We start from the raw sequence: 23,846 nt of genomic DNA on the forward strand, positions 1-23,846 counted from the left end.
AATAGTCAAAAGTATTCAAATAAAATTAATTGTACCTATCCCACTTATCCCATTAGTCTCACTTCTACATTCTTGCTCATATCGAATGTCCACTCTTATGCACCATCTCCACTTCCCGGGATTTAAAATACAGACATTCACTCCATGATTAGTCTCATCCAAACCCCATCTCATAGAATATGTTCAAGACAAACACCTCAAATCTCGATACATATGGATGATTACATGATCAATCTCATCCAAAAACCCTATCCACCTCTTAAGCCTTCAGAGAACTACTGACTCATGGTGATGGAGAGTGAGCTCATGGTTGTCGGTGATGGCGTTGGTGGCGGTGGCGGTGATGATGAAATATCCCTCGAAATCCCTCTCTCCGGGATGGAGGACAGATCAATCTGACACCCAAAACGAATATTGTGGTCTCGGCGAGGTGGTGTTAGCAAGAAAGCAAGCAACTCGATCGCGCTAGCAAGGCAGGTGAAGAAGACATGGCAGACTACCACCGGGTCCATCCGGTGATCGCCGGCTCACCGCTTCCGGCTCCGGAGCAAGCCAAGGACAAGCTAAAACCCAGCGCTGCCCATGACGAGCAGGTGCTGCCGATCACGGCCCCGCCACCCTACGCGCCGGCGCCTATGCGCGCGCCGCGGCGGAAGAGGCACAGCCGGTGCTACCGCTGCGTGTGCTGGACCCTGGTGGTGGCCATCGTGCTCGTCGTCGCGCTCGGCGCCACGGCGGGTATCCTCTACGCCGTCTTCAGGCCCAAGATCCCCACCTTCAACGTGGACCGCCTGACCGTGACCCGGTTCGACGTGAACACCACCACCGCGGTGGTCACCGACGCCTTCGAGGTGCAGGTCACGGCCAACAACCCGAACCGCCGCATCGGGGTGTACTACGACGGTGGCGAGGTCACGGCCTCCTTCAACGGCACCGAGCTCTGCAGCGGCGCCTTCCCCGCGCTGTACCAGGGCCACCGCACCACCGTGCGCCCGCTCATCACGCTGCAGGGGCAGACGAGCCTCGACAGCGCCGTGGCCGCGCAGCTAGCGCAGCAGCAGCAGGCCGGGTTCATCCCGCTCACAGTGAACGCCCGCGTGCCCATCCGGATCAAGTTCGGCGTGATCAAGCTGTGGAAGATGACGGGGAAGGCGCGCTGCAACCTCGTCGTCGATAGACTCCAGGCGGAGACGCGGCTCCGCATCCGCTCCAACAGCTGCAGCTTCAAGCTCAAGATCTAGAGCCTGGACATGCGTGTAGGATTACCGAGGTCACGTCCCCATATCTTTCGATCGCCTGGCAGATGTGGTAGAGATGTGTAGAGCTGTACATTTGTTATTTATTTTGCTCGTACATTCTTTATTTTTATAGTACAATAAGATCCGATATGCCGATATGTATTATTTTACACTGAGTGTTCCTTTGGAGAATAATGGAATAAAGGATATATATGGTTCACACACGCATAATAAGAGGGACAAGTGGGATAATCAAATCTAGATATATTAAGAAGGAAAAAATAGTCAAAAGTATTCAAATAAAATTAATTGTACCTATCCCACTTATCCCATTTGTCTCACTTCTACATTCTTTCTCATATAGAATGTCCACTCTTATGCACCATCTCCACTTCCCGGGATTAAAAATACAGACATTCACTCCATGATTAGTCTCATCCAAACCCCATCTCATAGAATATGTTCAAGACACAAACACCACAAATCTCGATACATATGGATTATTACATGATCAATCTCATCCAAAAACCCTATCCACCTCTTAAGCCTTCAGAGAACTAATGACTCATGGTGATGGAGAGTGAGCTCATGGTTGTCGGTGATGGCGTTGGTGGCGGTGGCGGTGATGATGAAAAATCCCTCGAAATCCCTCTCTCCGGGATGGAGGACAGATCAATCTGACACCCAAAACGAAGATTGTGGTCTCGGCGACGCTTGTTTCTCGTGCTTCTAGGTGGTAGGTTTTTTAGGGGGGAGGCGAGGCGACAACAGAGGGACAAAAGGCCCTGGGTGGCTGTCCCTATTGTGTTGGGCGCGCCACCTGGTCCCTTTTGGGCCTCGTAGCTCCCCTCTCATGATCTAAAGCCTATTTTGATGAAAAACTCTCATGGTATTGCTTTCCGATTTTATTTACTGCGAAAACTAACAGATACAAGACTTTGCTAAAAACAACGTTAGATTCATCCTTTTTATCCAAGTATGGTGAAATTCCGGAGCACACCTTCGAGCAAAGTGCTTGGAAAAGTAGATACATTTGAGATGTATCAACTTTCCACCGCCACCTACCTCGGCTCTGGCCTCGGTCGTCATGGAGACTACCGGAGACTAGACTGAACCCTACGCCGACTACCTCGAGCACCATGCGCGCCCTACGAATGGACGAGGCAGAAGCATGGACGGATGATCATGCGGAGCGTCAAATCGTTTCGTCACGGAAATATATTTCATGACCAATCTAACAATATTGGTTTGAAATTATAAGTGTTAGCATTTTTTTATATAATTTGTTAAACTTAAAGAAGTTCCACTTGGATAAAAAATTACTCCCTCCGTTCCTTTCTATAATGCCTATTGTTTTTTCGCTTTTGTTTCAGAATATAAGAGGAAAGCTGTGTTTTTTTGCAAATAACCCCTCCCACCGATCTGTTCCCGTCCACAAAATCTGGATCGAATCTGTTTAATGTTGAGAAAATCTGGTATGCAATCACGTAAAGAAAATATGGAAGGAAAGACTAGCAGGAGGGAGGGAGTAGATCGCGTGCGCCGGTTAAGGAAATAGCAAATACAGATCACGTGAGATCACGAGGGAGTAGTCTTTGTAAAAGTAGCCTTGATCTGTACGTGGGAGTAGATCACATGCGCGTCGGTTAAGGCAAGTGTATTTCCGTGGGAGTTGATATGTACGTGTACGTGGAAGAACGACTAGCGGGAGGGAGCAGATCACGTCTCCGATCTGTTTCCAGTTTCCTTTTTTCTCTCAAATAGTGCACATGGACGGGAAGAACGCTGCTGATTTCGGTTGTCCCTTGATCTCCTTGTTAAGTTGGGAGAAGAAGTGGAGCACATGGACGGCCGGGATCTATCACGCCACGGATCACTGACATGGCAACCATTCATGCTCCTGTTTGTGCGTTGGTAATTCATTAAATGGCATGTTTATTGTGGGCAGTCAGCTCGATTCTCTGGGCACAGTTATGGATGCGCTTCTCCAGGGATTCTCTTTGTTGGATATGCAGCCCAAGGGGAAGCTCATGCTTTACGACCATTTATGAGCTCCAGAATTACCGTTTTGTTTATATGGATTCCAAGCTATGGTTGAAAATGTTTTGCTTTCGTCTGGTGCATACATATGGTTACGCCGCCTCCTCCTCCATAATATGCTATATTCAAAAAAAATATAGAGAGAGAGAGAGCGAGGACCGTTTTGGCGGTGACCAAGTTAGCTGACAACATAATATTTCCAAAACCTCAAGTAAATGATCATTCATCATTGACTATTTGGACATTGCTATATAAATTAGAGAAGGTTTTTTTGACGACTTGATTTTCACTTAAACAAATAAGTAAGATTGTCGTCCATATTTGAACATTGTTGCATAAATCGTAATTATGAAGGTTAACCTATTAACAACAAACTTAAAGTACCTTTTCAACTGAGGTATTAAAATCCAGCTGAATCAACTAGTAGGAAGCATGGTTTTTGAGTCGCCAACTAATCGCCGATTAGTCGCCGACTAATCGCCGAGTCGTCGCGGCGTGGCTGGGTCGCGCAGGCGACTTGACTCACGGGGCGAGTCGCACGACTTGCTGGCTCGCTGGCGACTAAACAGCGACTATACAGCGGCGGTTGTTAGTCGCCGGTCGCTTCTGCCTAGGGATTTCAGAGAAAGAGAAGTACATGGAGAGAAAGGAGCAGAGCTACGGAGGAGAGGCTCGAGGTGCCGCTGCTCCTCGCCGGCGGCGCAGAGGAAGGATAAATCGCTTACAAGTCAACACGTCCTCAACAAGAACAAAGGAAAAAAAACAAGAGGAGCTACATGGATCAATCCTCTTTGCGATTCAATAAACTGGCTCACCGGTGGCCACAAAGACGGATAAATCGCTTACAAGTCAACACGTCCTCAACAAGAACAAAGGAAAAAAAACAAGAGGAGCTACATGGATCAATCCTGGTTTGGAGCAGGCTACGCAAATAAATCTGTGCATGGCTATGAAGAAAAAACAAAAAGAGATCGAGGCGTGGTTCAGTATGCAAGATGGTTACCTGCAGGATCGAGATGTTGTCCAGACGGCCATCGAATCGCCAAGTACCGCTGCATGCTGCAGCAGGCTGATCTCGACACCGGCCGCCAATTCTCCATATCTGGTGGATCAAACGCCTCCGCATCTTTAAATCTCCATCTCGCCTAGACCACATCCATGAGCATCTCCGGTTCTTCGCCCACCCGGCCATGGCGGTCGGTCTCCTCTCCTCGACAAAGTCAAAGTCTAAGTCACACGCGATTCCCGCACGCGGTGGCTGGCAATGAACTTGTACTTATAGACTCAATTTGGGGGTTCTGGAAAGGTTAGAAATTTGGAAGAAAATGGAGCGGGAAGAAGACTGCTGATTTTGGTTTTTTCCTTGATCTCCTTGTTAGGAGAAGAGATGGAGGGGCCAAGATGGATGGACGAGATCCATCACACCACGGATCACTGATGTGGCAACCATCTAGGCTGTTGTTCGTGCATTGGTAATCCATTAATTGACCAGTTTATTGTGGGCAGCCAGCTCGATTCTCTGGGCATAGTTATTGAATGGATTTTTTCAAGGATTCTCTCCGTTGCATGCAGCCAAGGAGAAGCCCAAACTTTACGACAATTAATGAGCTCCAGAATTAACCGTTCCGTTCTGATTCGTTGAACATGATCGAATTGTTTTCCCCGGAATACATGGATTCCAAGTTATGGCTGAAAACGTTTTGCTTTTCTCTGATGCCTATGGTTTCTTGCCCCCTGCTCCTCCATAATACTCCGTCCGTATGCTATATTCAGCCAAATAATAAAGGAAACTTGTACTCATAGAGTGACACAACAATAATACTCCGTATGGTTAATTGCCCCTGCTCCTCCATAATACTCCGTATGCTATATTCTCTCGCATCATTATCGCGAATGGCTGTTACATTGACGATGAAGCTTGCAATTTTTCTTCTTCTTTTGACTATGGCTTGGCACTTGAGCTACCTAATTTCTCTTAGCAAATAATTGATCACGTACCTACCAGCAACTCATAACTGATAATTTTCAAGGCGTAGGTTAAGCTAATAAAATTAAACATCAATCAGCAAGAGCGCTCAAAAAAATTGACATCAATTTTGCGGATTTTGCTTACATTTGGACCTAAGAACCTGACTAGTATAATTAAAGAGAAGTGCGAATTTTTAGAACAATGAAGATTACAGAGGAAATAGTATTGAACTTTTTGATTCTTACAACTCGACTGAATGTTACATGGCGTTAAACAATATTACTACATAAACACAAGCAGCACCGGCAGCTCCTGATCGGCAGGGTCACACCTGACCGAAGATGCCATATGCGAGCAAAGCCGGTCAGCGACGGAGACTGAGCAGCACTGCATAGCCAGGTGCCCCTATACTGGACCAAGTGGAACCTGCACATAACAAAAAAAAACTACATTGGAAATTGACTTGCAACAGAATCCTGTAACTGTAATTGCAACTTTACAGCCTAGGGCACATATCCATAAAAGTACAAAATTATTAAATATTTTCCATGCCCAATATAGAGACAAGATTGCTCTCCGTTTGTATATAGTATAGTGCACTCAAACAACAGAAACTAGCATAGTATATTTTGTATCTTCCAAATAACTGAGCAAGGGGCTGAGCAGATCCAAACATGACATACTTTGCAACACCGATTTTACATCCAAGTCTCACCAACAAAAATCTGTCACTTACTACCACTACTACAGCTACATCAAACACGACAGAACAAATTGACGCAGCATCATCACAAGACAACCTAAATTCACACCCCAAAACAAAAGAGCAGAACCCAAACAGGTGTGGCCAAGTTTAGAACTTCTGATCATGTCTACCAGGATATAGAAGCCATCAACAAAGTATGATGCATCTTGGCAAAATTATTATACAATTCATATTTACACTCGTGAACTTCCATGGTAGAGAATGTGTCGTTTGCTTCTTACTACAGATTTTTTTTTTGCTACTCATGCAGATACAATCATATGGTGACAATGTGCCTAGTAGATTAGATAGACATTCCATTATTTATCCCTAATAGCACTTCTAGACTAGAATGTCATCATGCACACGGATTGCCCATGACATGACCACACCAAGGCCAAACCCTGTGCAGATATGGGCATTGTTTGCCTACATACCAGGACCAAGATAGTCCATACCATTTCGGATTATATAAAAGTTATGCAATGAGAAGTGAGCAATGCATGCATATCACGTCTATGTTCTGCCCTGACTCATGTATACTCACTAATCTTGTTCAGCACATACTCACATCAGAGAAGCATCTCAGGTTACCAAAGACCAAAGAATGGGAGGAAGAAAGCATGTCCACCTGATCCGGCGGCCAATCCACCCTCCAGGCCACGTCAGGGGCATACTGATCCAGTTACACTACCTTAGAAACATGCGCAATGCATGAGGAAATGCATCAGTAAAAGGCTAAGGACTTGTAATAGGATGGTAAATAAGATTAGAAAAGACTTGATGTGGCTGCAGCACCTTAATAGTGGCGCACTTCTACGGTTTGCAGTGGCATGCGCCACTAGCACTTGGATTACCAATGGCGCACCACTGATGAGCATGTGTGGTGCGCCACTGATTATGGTTTTTCTAGTAGTGTTACCATGCTCAAGACTTGAAGCCTCACGGTAGAATTCAGGGTCACTATCTTTTCCTCATTGTATGCATCCACTCTTGGTCCTCTTCTTGGATGCAACATACACATGTTTTCTGCTAAGAAACTGCAAGAAAGAATAACCTTATTAGAAAAGATGCAAGTACATGCATATATGCCTCGCATATACATTTATGAAAAAATGCTATACAAGAACCTAATTTCAAGGAAGTCCATCACTACTATCGCATGGAGAGGTGAACTCGACGGCATCTCACAGACTGTTTTGTACCCTCACTGGTGATACCAAAGGTGGTTCTGTAAGGTAATCAACAATATGACAAGATCAAGTTATCAGTTACAAGATTTGAGCACATGTCAATAAATCATGGGGAGAGAGTAGTAGCATATTCATTACAATATTACTACTCCTTCTGATCCACAGTTTTGTGTATGTATTTTACTTCAAGTTTAATCAAAGTTGAACAAAAAAACCACAACTTCTTATGGATTGGAGGGAGTATATGATTTAAATTTGCGGTAAGATCAAAGGGTACTGAGTCACTTATAGATAAGTTCGATTATCTTCCATTGTTTTATAGACAAGCACAGCCAATCACAGACCACATGGAAGCCAGCGAGTGAAGGGGTAAACCAGTGTTTTGTGTTCTATGTTGCATTAGATTATTAGACAATGAAAACTTTGCAAGCCTGAAAACTATCATGAACAGGTCATAGTTAACCATAACCACAAGAAAATAAATCCAAATCCATGAAAACTTTGCAAGCCTGACAAGATTTCAATTCACGGGCCAGATTTGATCAATTGCAAAAGTAAGCATCTACACATATAGATTAAAGAAAGAAAACAATGGTGAGAAGACTTGAAGCTTCCTAAACATGAGAGAAGCACTAATGTTTTTCGGCACATACTCACATGAGAGAAGCATCTTAGGTTATCAAAGACCAAGCATGTGCTGAACAAAGCATGTCCGCCCGATCCGGCGGACAATCCACCCTCCCGGCCATAGGAGACAAATACTGATCCTGTTTCGCTTCCTTACAAACATGTGCAATGCAAAATGAAGTGCATCAGTAAGAGCTAAGGACTCGTAATAGGACCATAAATAAGATTAGAAAATACTTGATGTTGCTGCAATACCTTAACATATTGAAGACTTAAGCCTCACGGTAGAACCTTTGGTCACTTTCTTTTCCTCTATTGTATGCATCCATTCTTGGTCCACTGCTTGTGTGCAACATACCAGGTTTTCCGGTAAGAAACTGCAAGCAAGAAGAAGCTTATTTGAGAACATCCAACTACATCCCTATATGCCTCGTATGTACAATTATGAAAACTGCTACACAAGAATAACCTCATTTCAAGAAGTCCATCACTGCCATCACACGGAGCGGTGAACTCGCCGTATCTCAGGGACTGCTTTGTACCCTTGCTGGCAACACCGATGGTGGTTCTGTAAGGTTATCAATAATAATATAAGATCAGGTTGCCAATTGCAAGATTTGAGCACCTGTCAATAAACCATAGGGAACGAATATTATCATATTCATTACAACATTACTATTCCCCCGATCCATACTAAGTGTCGTGGTTTTTAGTTCAAATTTGATCAAACTTGAATTAAAACCAAGGCACTTACTATGGATTGCAGGGAGTAGATGATTTAAAGTTGCAGCAAGATCAAAGGGTACTAAATCACTTTTAAATAAAATCGATTGTCTTTCATTGTTTTATTTCTAGGCTACGAGGGTTTCCAATGTAAAACCGACTATGCAGATTCAAGCCTAGCACTTCTTAGGAGATCTGAACTTAGCAATCCGAACTTAGCAAAGCCCAGGTTTAGATGGGAATAAAACAATAATCATTCACCTAGAGTCACATGTGAAGTTGGTTATGTTGTGGCCAACAAATCAAATACAAACCAGTAGAGGGTAACAAATAGGTTCTGATTTGGGAAATTTATTTTAATATTGGTTCGTGTATGTCTCAAAAGCTCAGTATAACATGAAAACATCTTATATGAATGACCGAGTCAGCTGACAACATAATATTTGTGCGTGTATGCCCCTTCCTAATTCTCGGAAAGTACCTATCAGGTTCCTGGCTTTTGGAACCTTGTTGGTGGTGACCGAGTCAGCTGACAACATAATCGTTCCAAAACCTCAAGTAAAAGATCATTCCACCACATATCTTTAAAGATTGCACATTCAACTCTACAGCCATAAAAGTACAAATTTATTAAATATTTTCCATGCCCAACATAGAGACAAGGTTGCTCTCAGTTTATATATGCTTGAATTATAGTTCTGGATTGCAACGAGTAAAGCATGCAAATTCTATAGTAAGTAACATCAACAAATTCTACAAGAAACAAAACAACGCATGATTACAGGATCAGCAATTCTACAAGCTGGTGGCAACAGACAATACTATAATCGTTGACAAATACTAGAGTATACATCAAAGTGAAACACATACTAGAGCAGACAATACTATAACTTTTTAGCAAGCTAAGGAAAACCATCCAAATTTAAGATATTTTCTTTAACTAATCAATACATTGTTAAGCTAGTTAAGCAATAAAAATGGTTGAAATTTTTGGCATGGCCTTATACTTTTTTTGAAAACCCACATCACATATTTTAATATGGAGTCACTTGAGTTGCATCACATAGAGCACACATCCGCATCGGCTCAAGGATGGAGCCAGCCCAGGTTCTCAACTTGCAGCGACAACGAAACCATGCAGTTGTGTACATTTATAAGGAAACTGTGATGCTTAAGAACCATAATACTACAAGTGATGTTATTATTGCAAAATCTGAACATTGGGCATTCAAAAGGAAACAGTAATGTGACGATGTTCACGAAATTCTCTATGCTTCCATGATGATCTATAGACTGAATAGCTAGTGACATAAGCATAGCTAGTTATTTATGATAATCTGGTAACCATTTCTATTACTGAATTTAGCTTTTAATTTGACATCAACATGCAAATACCGCAACCCCTTGGGAACTACCACAAGATTCAAAAAATACACCACCCAAAGGAGCAAGAAACAAAGCAGTGCATCATTACAAGATTAGCAACAATAAAACTGTTGACACATACTAGAGTATACGTCAAAGAGAACCACAAAACAGGTTAATTGTTGTTTTTCTATGTTAAAGATAATGCCAAAATAGGAATTGTACACATGAATTCCTGGTCTGCAAATGAACTGTTCAAAATCAACAACTTACTGAGCACCAGTGTGGTAAAATAATTGAAGATAATCAATTTGATAAGAGATGGCGAATTATTGACTAACTATTTTCTTTTAAACGAACTGATGCTGCTCAAAACCCCTCTCTATGCAATCTTAAGTGGTACAAACAAATTTGCTATCACGGTTTTGTTACGGGAACTACATACCAAATCATTCACCCGAATTTAGCACAACGAAAACATCACATACAATATCATGTTTGTACTCACAATATAGCAGCTAAAGAAAAAGATTGAGTAATAAGAAATAGCCATATCCTACAAAATATTGGATGAACTGATATAAATAATTGCATGATCAACTTCGCTTCCAATAATAAGATTCTAAGCATATCCTAATCATCCAAGCAAGCTATTCTACTATCAACATGTAAAGTAATCTTGTGATAACCACTTGACCAATAAGATTCAATGAACTGTACCTCCTATGATGCATGTAACAAACTCTACCTTTTCAATGAAATGAAACGCAAAGATTCACTTGCGTTTTCTCGAAAAATAACATAGCTATTTGACCCATAGTTGCAGAATTCAGTATACAATAAAAAAAAATGATACCCGACCATTTGAGACGAATAATCAACAAGAAAAAACAAGTTTACGTAACCAGTACCAATTAATGCCTTTGGCTGACAGTACCAAAAAATCATGTGGCCGAGGAAACCCCAGATTTATAAGACATGCTACAATATCAATATCAAAACAAGGGGAGAGAGATGGAAAGAAGGAAATCAAACAAACAAACTTTTTTGTCAATGCATCGCTGCATAGTATTGCCAGTTTCCGAAGATGCACGAACCTGTCATGGTTGCATCGTTCCTGTGACTACATAGACCCACACAAACAGATGAATCGAATAAGACTCACTTGATAATGGGCTTCATCCTCCCTACTGGGAGGTTTTTGATCTGGAACGGAGAGGACAAAAAGAACATTTATACGGTTAGCATTAGGAGATACAGTGGTATATATTGTAAAAAAAAAAAGGAGATACAGTGATATACCAGGCACAACAACTTGAATGTGTTCACGGACAACATGAAATTCCAGAAAGAATTTAAATATATATATACATGTATCGATGTTAATTTTGTGGCCACCTATTAGTAAAAGATGCTCTAGAAAGTACGTGATAACAATAATATACATGCTACCAAATGAAAAAGTATCAGTGCATATGTGCACACATCTAATTCAATATGAAAAATAAACAATTTTTTTGCAAGAATAAGATGGATAAGAGATAAAGAGAGCTCACTGGCAGGAGCTTGTTGGGAAGAAGGAGCTCGGAGACGTGGCCGCCGGCAGCAGGAGCTCCGATACGTGGCCGGCAGCTACAGGGGCTCCAAGACATTGTCATCGACAGTCTCTCGAGGAGGTGGTCACCATAAGACATCCTGCAACAGCTCCAGGTGGACTTCCGTTGGCAGCAACTTGATCAGAAGACCACCATCGCGTCCTCCATGCCTCTCCGCCGCCATTCGTGCAGCGCAACCCATTGGCTGCGGGCATCACCAACAAAATCACCTATCGATTTGGATGCCAGTACTTGAGGGATAGACCTGGAATATTTAAGAAAGAAGTCTTCCGCGTACTTAAAAAAAAAATGAGTACTAGTACCCCCACAAAATAAACGATGTAAACAAAGTATACAAAACATAAACAATTGTTGACGAGTGTTAGGTCAATTTTGACAAAATAAAACTAGAGCAACAATTTGTAGGATGAGAACATATATAAATGCATACATACATGGGTCCTAAAGTTTCAATAATTCCGAACACACTTATATTACAATAATGCAAACCATCAAAGGCAAAGTAAATATGTCATTTGCCAAAGAAAAAACTTGCACGGATGTAGTAATTGGAACCATACAAACAATATGAAAACCTAGCCACTTGATACCTAGTTATCCCCCACCAAAGCCTGCACCAACTGAAGCTAACACGAGCGAAAAAAACGACAAAAGAGATAGGTTTTCTCCAGCAGATTGGTGGACTAATCCACTTAATCATCAGACTATGCAAGCATTAGGACTAAGCCCTAACATCATCACAGCATAGATACATCATATCTACATCCGTACAGCTGATGTAAGTTTTTCTTCCTACGAGAGTATAAATCTCCAAGCAAATTATAAATCTATACAAGCATTTACAAAACATGGCATGACTACGTCGCGCCTCGGTCAAGGCTCACAAGGTCTCTCGGTTAAAGCTCACAATCTTCTCCATGGGCAGCCACGTCCTCTACATGAGTAAATAAACCATGCGTCAAAGATGCTAGACAAACAATAGTGAGAAAGTCATATCGCTATAATCAGCTCGAGTTATTTTACCTGAGAATCATAGGCGTCGAAGATATTATCCAGTCTGATGAGAGGCAGCTTGTCGATGTAGGTTAACAAGCGCCTGATGTTTTCCCCTAGAACTATCGCCGTGTCGACAACATCACCGTGATCGGTGAGCACCCATAGGTCACCGTAGTTGACTCTTTTGAGGCTATCACGACAAAGGAACTCGATTAATTACGACCTCGAGCACCTGCAACCAGGACAAAACATGGTTCAGTTATCGCCACAATATCTTTGTAGCATTGTTCCATTAAATTGTAACTGCTTATGTAGTAGATAAAGCTCTTATATTCGAAAACTTCAAAATAAATGTAGCGGAAAACCCATAGTTCAGCTCCAATTTTGTGTTTGATAAAGTTTTTTTTGGGGGAATCTACCAATTGATTTGTAGTTCTGTGCATTGCTTCTGCTCATATATCTGATAATCAAGTAAAATGCACAAAGTAGGTGACACTAGGTTACTTAGTGCATAGGCTTTTCTACCAAAACACTCCACATTGGTGAGTAGTGACCGGTAAGCACTTTTAATAACACCAAAATGAAGTGCTAACGAAGCTACCTTTGAACTTGCATTGAACAAAATTTGTCTTTCTCCGGTTGAAGAAGGTATAGAGAAATAAAACAATCTCTAACTGAAAAGGCATGGAGAAATAAAAATTACATGATAGAGGATACAAATCTCACCACTGACAGTAGTACATGATGCAGATGGTGGCTGCAGTTTCGCAGCACGACCTTCCTGTTCAACTCCACGCAGATCCCGTAGTAATAGTCAATCTCCCGCCGATCTCAAAAAACGGTCTCTGGCTCTGGCCTCCAGGTCTCTCCTCTTGTACTTCTCCTTGCACAATGCCTTCTTCCTTCTGCCCGGCTGCCCCCCAGTCGGCTGCTTCTCTGATCTCGTCACCCAGGTGCATGAGGGAGGGGAATATTAGAGTTGTAGTAGTTAACAATGTCTATGAGAGAGAATCTCAATCGATTTTCAAGTGCAAACAGGAAGCACCTATTTGTCGGTACTTAATTATCAAGTCCAAACACCGGTTCACTTGGTTGAGCTCTATAAGAAATGGTAGTATGAGATTATACCGTAGTGTTCCCTGATGCTGGCCTTCCTCTCGTGGGTGGACATGGTGGTGGTTCCGTCCACAGAAACTTGCAGGCAAAACCAGTAAATAGAGGTTCAGGCTTGGTATTGCTAGAATGCAAAATAAAAAAGCAAAGACAGCACGGGCTAGTACACCATCAATCCTAAACTGAAACAGCAAGCACCTAGGAGCACAAAACCTTGTAAATTAGGATCCTGAGTAGAACTGCTCTGCGGGGCTGCAAATCTGCAGGCAGGCCCTAGCCGTAGTCCATGGAGCAGTCCCGACGCCCTGCGGTGCAGACAACGATTACGGGCGGCTCCTGAGACACACAACACAGCCGCAGGGAGTAATTAACTGGGGAATAGTATTCTGGGGAGAGGAGGGCTCATAGGGTGTTGGCGTGCTGGATGTCTCTGGCAGCAGCAGGTCTGGGGCGCCGGCGGCGACCATAGCTCAGGGAGGTTGTCCAGGAGGTCGCCGGCGTCTGTAACTCCGGGAAGGCGACAACCAACTCCTCCTCCTTGCGTCTCTGTAACGAGCTCCACGGTGGCGGGCAGCCGAAGCCGTGGAGGATGTCCTCAACCTCTAGCGCCGGCCGCAGCTGCTGCTTGGGCGGTCTCCCACGACTTCTGCATCGTGGCAGCGAGTGACGGGAGGCGCCATGGTGGCGGGTGGGGGTTCTCGACGCCGGCCTCTAGGGTTTGGACTATGTGCGCGGGGAATCATGGTGCGGGCGGAGGTAATTTCTGCGATCTGACTTTGGCTGCAGCCCGAGAACTCCGCCGTATCGACTCGAAGGGCGCGCGATAATCAAGTAGCTGGTACCATAATAATTCCTCTAAACGCTTCCCCTGCCACGATTAATGGCGCTTTAATCGCATTTCCTTTTCTCGTGCCCCAATCACTTCCTGTTAATTAGGCATGCACCGCTAGTTTCCCATACCACTTAGCACGTTGACAAAGATATCTGAATCAAACATTTTTTTTTCAATGCATGCACGTGCTATAAGTGATGCCATGATCGGTATATGATTCTATTCTCTAAATAAATGAACTTTTTTTTAATTTTGAGAGGAAGAACTCTTTTTTAATTTCATGGGGTTCGAATATAAACAAACTTAAGAGAATAGCTCGGGAACACGGCGGAACACCACAATCGTCGTCCTACCACCGCCGGTGAGTCGACATCATTAGGAGAGCAAGAAGGAGAGGCATTGTTGTTGATGCGCTTAGTTCCATGTAAACACATGGCCTTCCCGATATGCACTGCTCACACAACTATTGCGATGATCAACCTACTATGTACCATAGCATGAGACGAGCAGTGGCATATAGACGTACATCCAAAATATCCTCAATCGACTGCTCGGCAAAATTGACATACGGTTCTTAGTCGATGTTAGATATGTAGGGGAAACTCTCTTTGTTTACGGTCATTGCTTGCATACCACGGATCCTCTACTATCACATGTTCACCAATAAGTGACCTACTATTTGGTAAACCAATATACGTGCTTGCACTCGTGCACTCCTTCACTAACACAAAAATAGTGACTCGGCTCCCCTAGATCAACAACTACACTCCAAATTTGGACATGCCAATAAGAGAAAGAGTCACGAGCTACTATAACACGGATGCGTCAATGAAACATATGGTGGGTGTCATTGTTTAAACGGTCAAAAATTTATTGAAAATACAGCTAGAACGCAAAAGTACAAGTTTGGGGCTGATGCGTCAATGAAACATAAGGTGGGTGTCATTGTTTAAACGGTCAAAAATTTATTGAAAATACAGCTAGAACGCAAAAGTACAAGTTTGGGGCTCATCAGGACCCCTGAAGGCCCCCAAACCGGCGGGCTCATACCCAAAATCGGCTACCACCGGCTCCACTCAAAGCATGTCGGCGCTTGGAGCGGCCCGATAAACCGACCTACATCCCCGTGGCGAGGGGGTCGAACGGGTGGTACCGGAAACGTTTGCCGCATGTGAAAAGTCACGTGGGGATGGCTTAGCAGGGATAAAAGCCCGCGGTCAAATCTGTTGGAAATGATAGATTGTCGTGCAAGATGGTGTGTCCCCGGCTCGCAGTAAATGGTGAGCGCCATCTCACCTAATGCCTCGCCGTTGTACTCGCCTCATAACCTCTCATCGCCACCTAAATCATGTATGGAAGCCCCAACAACCTCTACAGTGGCCGCGATTGATGGCAGCTGGCCCAACTCGGCTACAGGCCCAGTGCGCCCTCGTAATAGTTTAAACAATGGCCGCACTACATCACGGAATCACCGCCCATCCGCCACTCAAGGATGCATGCAACAGCACCAGCACCACTGCGCTCATCTTCTTCGTCGCACGAGAGCTTCCGCCCGATCAAGCTGGCACTACACCATATCACCAAATTCCCTACCGACGTCGGTCGGGAAAAGTCCTTTGTGCCAACAGACTGTCGGGAGTACTTCAATCAAACTGTTGGTCGGAAATATCCATATGTACCAACCATTTATTGGTCGGTAATGTTGCAATAAATTATGTCAAACTATCGGTCGGAAATATACTTATCCATACCGAATGGTCGGTCGCCGCCCCGTCAAGAATGAGTCAGGGTCACCGCAACGCCAACATGTGGGCGACATCATCTTCCTCCCTATCAAGAAGTAGTCGTCATCTCCTCAAGGCCGGATCTCCTTCCATTGCCCCAATGTGAAGGAGCGGAAGTCACCGTCACCACCATTGGAGATGAAGAAGAAGGTGGCCGAGTACCTCTTGGGGTTGGCGATGGTCCGTGCCCTTGACAACCTAGAGGAAAGCGTAGGACTCTCCAAGGTGATGGCGTTGTCCGCGAACATCGTTTCGGGCACCGCCAACGAGTACGCCAGGTGGTGGTCAGTGGAGGACATTGGCGCTGTCGTTGATGCTGATGGAAAGTCTAGCTACGGCTTCTCGTCGTCCTTCTAGGACGGGTACGATGACGGCGACTGGGCGAACAACGGCCCCTTGGAATGGCTTGTTCTACGCCCACCAGTAGTTTAGTTAGTTTGTTCAAATTTCGTTTAAATTTTCTTTTAATTTTGTTCAAAATGTTGTAAAAACCCTAAATTTGAATGAAATTAAAACGTTAGTTTTAAATTTATTTATTTATCCTTTTTGTATGCATTTAGGGGGTCGATTTTGGGGTTGCCCATGCGGGCAACAGCACACTAAACTGCGTTAGCTAATTTTGGCGCCCCCAAATGGCTCTTCTGGCATAGCTGTGGGCCTCCTTTGGGCGGGAGGGGGGCAGTGGTGGGGATGCCCTAAGGGCCTTCCAACTCCTCCAAATTCGCATCATTCAGAGCTTACGTGCAAAAGTTAATGCCCTATCACAAAATAAGGACCATAAAAAGGCATCATCGTCGAAATGACACATGGAATGATAGGTAATAAATTTCTCCTACCATAAAATCCTAACACTGAACATTAAAATATCTCGTCAATCCCATGTAATAAGTATCGATCTGCTACGCTAAAATAAGAACCCAAAACCATAAAGGAGGACAAATTCTTACAAAAGTTGGGTCATGTGCATTGAATTGGGATATCACACTGTAAGTTTAAAAACATTGTATGGTATAGTCGGGTTTGTGAAGAAGTGCCACTTTATGCAAAGTTGTATATTATGTTTTCATCTTTACACCAACCGAATATGCCCAAATTAGGGCCCCATACAAAATGGAAAGGGGCTCACGCAATTTCATGTGCCCCCTCTAGCCGACCATCCATGCACGTTTTCTCTTTGTTTGTGTCAGAAGTTGGGTTAATTAGTTGAACCGATTTGGGAGTTTCACGCTATAAGGCTATAATCTTTCAGCGGTATACCCCCCTCGCTCACGCAGATCCCGCAACGTTTACACCCTAACTTCTCATCAGACGTGGACATTCCATGTGACTTTTATCTTTGTTCGTGTTGAAATATAGCATATGAACATAACCAAACAAAAAATTATGCCAATTTGTAAGAAAAATAGGTCATTGCCTCGAAGTGGAAGTTTCGCATTAGGTCGAAGACTTTTTTGCGCTATAGTCATGCTTGTGAAGCAGGTGCCACTTAAAAATGTGTGTGTATTATATTTTTCTCATTACACCACCCTAATATATCAATATTATGTGCCCCATAAAAAAAGGAATGGCCTGGCACAATTTCATGCGTCCTCTCTGGCTAACCCCACAATGTGTAGAATCTTCCTCTGGAATTATCTTGTGAGTGAAGCAAGTGCCACTTTAAGGTTGTGTATTGACATTTTCTCTCTACAACACTCTTATGCCAAGGGGAGGTTTTTATACCGTTCTTCACGTGATTTCATGCAGTAGTCTTTGCCCCCCCCCCCCCCCGACATGAACACCTTAGTGTTTCCTCAAAAGTGAGTATTTCACGTGAATTCCTTTTTGTTTGTGTTATATTGGGTCATACAAACACGACCGACCAAAAAGATATGACAATCACTTACAAGACTTGGGTCGATCGCTTCGAAGTGGAAGTCTTGCACTGTAAGTACGTACATAACCTTCTCGCAAGCAAGTGTAACTTCAAAGGTGGGCATTGTCTTTTGATCTATATACCACTCTTATAAACACCACTCTTATGCATCAAATAATTGCATAAAACTTGCCTTTTCATGTGATGTCTCATCGTCGCATTTTACTGGGGCTTTTTTTCCAGAGAAAGCCATTACCCAACGTTTCATGTGATGTCTCGTCGTTGTGGTGTGCTAGGATTGCAAGTTCCTGGAGTTTTCTCCACTGGTGTTATTTTCACGAGCCTTAACTAGTGTATACGAGATTCGGTCAAGGCGATCCTCGGAGGGTTGGAAAGCTCCCTCGGAGTTAGGTTTATGAGACTCCTACTTTTCAGGATCTTTCTGCTTCGTCTCTTCTTGTCGGATGTCATGGTCTGGGCCGAGAAATCTTGGCGGAGTGGTTGTGATGGTTTTGCATGAAGGTTAGGAATCCCTCCCAATTGACCTCCTCGCTTGAGCCTTGGTATAGTTACTCCTTAGCGGAGTAGCTATGATGCTTCTACATCGAGGTTGGGGCATCGTCAAGCCCCTCGGGTACCTAGACTGGTTGTCGATGTGGATCTCTTTAACGTTGGGCTCGCACTCATGGCAAACGTGTTTGCACTTGAGGATCTCCTTATATACTCTTTTAAGAACTCGCTCAATTGCTGGAGCGTGTTGTCGATGACACCACCAATCTTGATAGCGGCAAAGTCGTGCCAACCGGATGGATGGAGGCGAGGTGTGGCTTGACGACCTGAATGCATAGACACTCAAATGCACCATGTTGTGTGTATGTGACATGACTTAACCCGGAGCCTCATCTACGAACTAGTGAGTATTTGATGTGTCTTCATTGGAAAAAAAAACACAAATGAATGTGTGCATCGAGTGTGTGCGTGTGCTATACTACTATATCGATGCAAGTCATTTTAATTGGTTCACCTATAAGTACACACATGCGACGCGAGCGGCAAAAAAAAAAAATGAGCGGGAACTGCTATAACTGCGAAAGAAAATAGAAGGAAAATGTTCAGGCAGGAGAGAAACTAGACCGTCCGTTTCCAAGATCGAGACTGAATAAAACCACCTAGTAAATGAGAAGCAATAATAAAAACAAGAAAGAAAAAAAAGAATGCTACTTACCAGACCAAACGCCACCCATTCTCCTCTCACCCACCAAAACTAACGCGGCCGCGCGCCGCTGCTCCCTTCGCCGGCCGGCCACGGCGCCGCCCCGTCTCCCCCCTGCCCCAGACCTCCTCCCCTCCGCCGTACCCACCCCCCTGTGACGCTGTTCCGGAAGCTCCCGAGCCCCCCGCATCAGATCGACAGGCGCGTCGCCAAGACTCGCCGACGGGAGGAACGGCGCCGCGTAGACCATGGCGACGCGGCCGGCTGGCTCGCTGGCGTTCGCGTGCATCCATGCGCGCGGCTCCATCGAGCTGGCCGGACCGGGTCCCGCAGCTCGGCCAAGGCCGTTGGGTGGGACTCCACGCCGTGGATGTGTCGCCGACCAGCAGCATACGCCGGCAACGCGCGACGACCCGAGCAACTGTCGGCCGTCGTTCGCGACGCGCTGCAAGGAGGGCGTTTCCTCGGAGGAGGGGAAACCGCTGGGTGTTCTCCGCCCGGGCCGCCGCCGCTCACAGGAATCCTCCGCCGCCGCTGAGGTCCTCGACGGCCGGCGTCTCTGCAGGAAGCCGTTGACGCGCAGGATCTGAAGGGGCCGGTTGCAGGATCCTCGTCCAGGAGGTCGTCCCCAAGAACCACCGCTGCTACCTCGACGCCGCCGTCGTTCAGGACTTGGGCGCATCCAAAGGTCTTTTTTTTTTGGCTCTCTTCTTCTGCGTTATGCCTCCATTAGAGTCCTGTTTAGCACTAGTCTTAACTAGTGTCCTCTCAGAGTTAGGCTTAGTTAGCAGCAGCGGCTTAATCATCATTAGGCCTGCATTAGAGTCCACCGAATCATTTATGTATGCATGATGAAAGGAGCTAGTGAACGTCATATCAGAGATAAATTCCCTGGATTGGCATCTTAGATTCATGCTACTGCCAGCAGCGTATGCGAATCTGTTTTCATATCCGTGATGCCAATTAGCTGCTCATGGGATTCCTAAGAAATTTGCCCGCAAGCCAAAAGGTTGTAATCTGAAATTAACTCTTAATTCAAGATTATAATTGTTTATACAAAAGATTTCATGTGTGCAACAACTGAGTCCACAGCAAATGCACGCGCGCGCACTGTTAGAACACTAGGCGAGTTGATATGGTTTGTTCTTTTTCGAACTAAATGGCTTTCCTACTACCAGCAATGTAGTTGAACTTCTAGTTCATTTGTTTCCGTTGGCTTTTTTCTTTTTTCTTTTTTCGTCCAGTGAAGTAATTGAGCTTCTGGTTATTTTGGTTACACTCATACATGAGCACCGTACTGTTCTTGTTATAAATCATCTACGTGAAGATAGCATTGTATGCACATTACATCCTGATGCCGTGCTCTTGGCCATGAACATGTACTGATATATGCTCCTGCTGCACATTTTCAAATTTGTAAGGATGAGCCTGGGTTGGATGCGTCCACGGTGTGCGTGAGGTCAAGCTGCTGGCAGACAAGACCCAATGCGGTGACCTCGTCGCCGGCGACTGGCACCGCAAGGTTGAAATTCTTTCTTTTGTCGCGCTCAAATCGGTTGCTGCCATGTTATTCTATACAGTTTTGTGCTGCGTGTTGTCTCCAAAGACGTGCAGATTGTTCGATTTACATGCTTCATTTGTGTTTTGAAAAGCGGTCCCAATCAGCAGGTTACTGCTGGTTTTTGGCCACAATAAAAATGTTGAAATATGTTATTTGTGTTTCTTGGAGCTATTATTTCGCGCGGTACAAGTTCAATTATTAATACTAGCAGTATTCCTCTGTCCAACTGAGAAGATCGAGCGACATTATCTATGGTGGGTTTTGTCTCGGCTGGGGTGTGGGCAGAATGTTGGCTAGATTGCTGATGCTTTACATGGGAAGAAATGTGTTTCTAGTCTGGGTTTCGTTAGGTAGGCTCACTGATTGATGTTGCTGATCTGAAGTAGATGATGTCCAAAGTGTCATGTTTTATGTCTTTTCGGTAGATGACTTGCTGATCTTTTGGAGTAAAATCAGTGTTTGCCTTTTGTTGGCCTGACCATGCCTTGTTCTTGCTGAAGGATAACTGACGAGGAGGACAAAACGACGACGACGGTGGGATTCGTGTTGGACTCGAGATGTAGTTATGTAAGATTCAGCTTCCTCATTTCTGCTTTTTCTTAGTCTTGTACATAGATGATGGTGTAGCATCTGTACATGCTCATAGCTGGTTTTTGATTCTCCAGATTCTTGTCCGAGTAAATGAGTAGTAGTGTCTTGCGTTACTTGAAGGATTATGTGTGCTAAGAAATTCAACTGGGGCTTTTATTCTCCAGATTTGTTTCTACATTTTGAAATGGACATGAAACAGTTTCTTATGTTTATTGAATACTTGTTAGTTTTTTTTGTTCTTCCACGACAATGTTTTGGTTTTCTGGATTTATCATCATTGTGATGGCATGACTATTGTTTGGGCTGTACAAAACTTGTACAGTAGCTTCTTATGTTCCTGCTGATTATGGTCTGGTAATGAATAAGGTTCATTGGCAATTGAGCGTACATGATATTAAGGATTTTCAAATTGTACTGATATGTGTTGCTCCACATTTTCAAATTTGCGAGGAAGAGGCTGGGTTGGATGCGGTGAATAATTAATGTTGGCTAGATTGAATTGCTGATGTTTTAATTAGATGGGAAGAAGATATGCGTTTGTAATATGGGCTTGGTTAGGTTGGCTTATTACCGATTGACGAAGGATGTACGTAGCTGATCAGATCCCTAGCAAGTGGTGGGAGGTGTCGGTAATAGCAGTAGGATTAATTAGGTGCCCCGAGTAGATGTACGTACAGGAGTACATGGAGAGAGAGAGAGGGAGAGGGAGAAGAGAAATCTCTGCTTTTCTTGTTTCGAGACGGCGTATAATAAAAAGGATTCCAATTCAATCGCTGACACGGCAAGGGTCAATCATCACCGTCGCGCGTCTTGGTACCACAAGGTGGGCGTGGTGTAGAATCCGAAGCAAGCAAAGGAAATTATTAGGGGAAAAAAGGAGGTTCCAGCAAAAAAAAAAAAAAAGCATGCGCGCGGCAGTCATAAATCACAAGGGCGGGGCGTGCTCGTTTCCAAGGACTCACGGTCAAACCGGCACGGACGCACCGGACTCGAGGAGTCAATCCACGCAAACAAAACCCTCCCTCCCTCCCTCCGCTGCACGGCTGCACAGCAGTTAAAGAGGCACGCGACAGAGCGCTCGCGTCAACACAAGAGATGGAACAAAAAGGAGCAGAGGGACTGCGGACGCAGCAGTGCAACAAATTAAGACGGGCCATCACATTCACATACGTACGTATAAATGAACTTGGCCCTCGACTCCCACTGCAACCCGTAGCATTTCGTTTCTTTCACAAGACCGATTCGTTCCGCCGCCGCCGTGTTTTACTTCTACGAGGTGGTGTTAGCAACCAAGCAACTCGATCGCGCTAGCGAGGCAGGTGAAGAAGACATGGCAGACTAAGACTACCACCGGGTCCATCCGGTGATCGCCGGCTCGCCGCTTCTGGCTCCGGAGCAAGGCAAGGACAAACCCGGTTCGACGTGAACACCACCACCGCGGTCGTCACCGACGCTTTCGAGGTGCAGGTCACCTCGAACAACCCGAACAGGCGCATCGGGGTGTACTACGACGGCGGGGAGGTCACGGCCTCCTTCAACGGCACCGAGCTCTGCAGCGGCGCCTTCCCGGCGCTCTACCAGGGCCACCGCACCACCGTGCGCCCGCTCATCACGCTGCAGGGGGAGACGAGGCTCGACAGCGCCGTTGCCGCGCAGCTCGCGCAGCAGCAGCAGGCCGGGTTCATCCCGCTCACCGTGAACGCGCGCGTGCCCATCAGGATCAAGTTCGGCGTGCTCAAGCTGTGGAAGATGACGGGGAAGGCGCGCTGCAACCTCGTCGTTGATAGACTCCAGGCCGAGACGCGGCTCCGCATCCGCTCCAACAGCTGTAGCTTCAAGCTCAAGATCTAGAAATTTTTTTGAGTCGTGCGTATATGGACATGCGTGTAGGATTACCGAGGTCACGTCCCCATATCTTTCGATATATATTGCTTGAGATCGCCCGGCAGATGTGGTAGAGATGTGTAGAGCTGTACATTTGTTATTTATTTTGCCCGTACATTCCTTATTTTGTAGTGGAATAAGATCCGATATTCCGATATGCATGTATTATTTTACCATGAGTTCCTTTGGATAATAATGGAATAAAGGATATATATGTTGGTTGACACGCACATAATAAGAGGGACAAGTGGGATAATCAAATCAAGATATAGTAAGAAGGAAAAAATAGTAAAAAGTATTCAAATAAAATCAATTGTACCTATCCACTAGACCGTTTTTTCAGTTTACCAACACATAACTTTACTTGGAGGAGGGGGAATATGGTGGGATAGTTGTCGATAGTTTGAGGATGGTGGAGCCTAGTTTGAGCGGGTACAAGTTGGGTAGGTTACTGCCAATGCAACATGCTCGGCAATGGTGACCAGCTGCATCTAAAGAAAG

At 44.7% G+C, this 23,846-nt stretch overlaps 2 protein-coding genes, 1 long non-coding RNA gene and 1 pseudogene across 3 annotated transcripts in view; 3 read left to right on the top strand and 1 right to left on the bottom strand.

Annotated features, from left to right (window-relative positions):
- Positions 1-1,241, top strand: part of LOC124669440 (NDR1/HIN1-like protein 6) — a 2,249-nt gene extending 1,008 nt beyond the window's left edge. The window contains exon 2 of the mRNA XM_047206059.1: positions 431-1,241. Within this exon, the coding sequence (XP_047062015.1) occupies positions 489-1,241 (753 nt within the window). The 5' untranslated portion in view covers positions 431-488. The remainder of the gene's footprint in view (positions 1-430) is intronic.
- An 11,289-nt stretch (positions 1,242-12,530) lies between these two features.
- Positions 12,531-14,277, bottom strand: LOC124672333 (annotated as a pseudogene).
- A 5,627-nt stretch (positions 14,278-19,904) lies between these two features.
- Positions 19,905-21,645, top strand: LOC124669790. Its single transcript, XR_006992326.1, has 3 exons — positions 19,905-19,997; positions 20,731-20,831; positions 21,371-21,645. It is a non-coding gene; the product is annotated as an uncharacterized LOC124669790 (long non-coding RNA).
- Positions 21,646-22,556: 911 nt separating this feature from the next.
- Positions 22,557-23,510, top strand: LOC124672334 (NDR1/HIN1-like protein 6). The gene is made up of 2 exons (XM_047208580.1): positions 22,557-22,635; positions 22,858-23,510. The coding sequence occupies exons 1-2, from the start codon at positions 22,557-22,559 to the stop codon at positions 23,310-23,312; spliced, it is 534 nt and encodes a 177-aa protein (XP_047064536.1). The 3' UTR covers positions 23,313-23,510.
- Positions 23,511-23,846: the final 336 nt, after the last annotated feature.

This window comes from Lolium rigidum, chromosome 7 (genome assembly GCF_022539505.1).
Source record: "Lolium rigidum isolate FL_2022 chromosome 7, APGP_CSIRO_Lrig_0.1, whole genome shotgun sequence".
NCBI lineage: Eukaryota > Viridiplantae > Streptophyta > Magnoliopsida > Poales > Poaceae > Lolium > Lolium rigidum.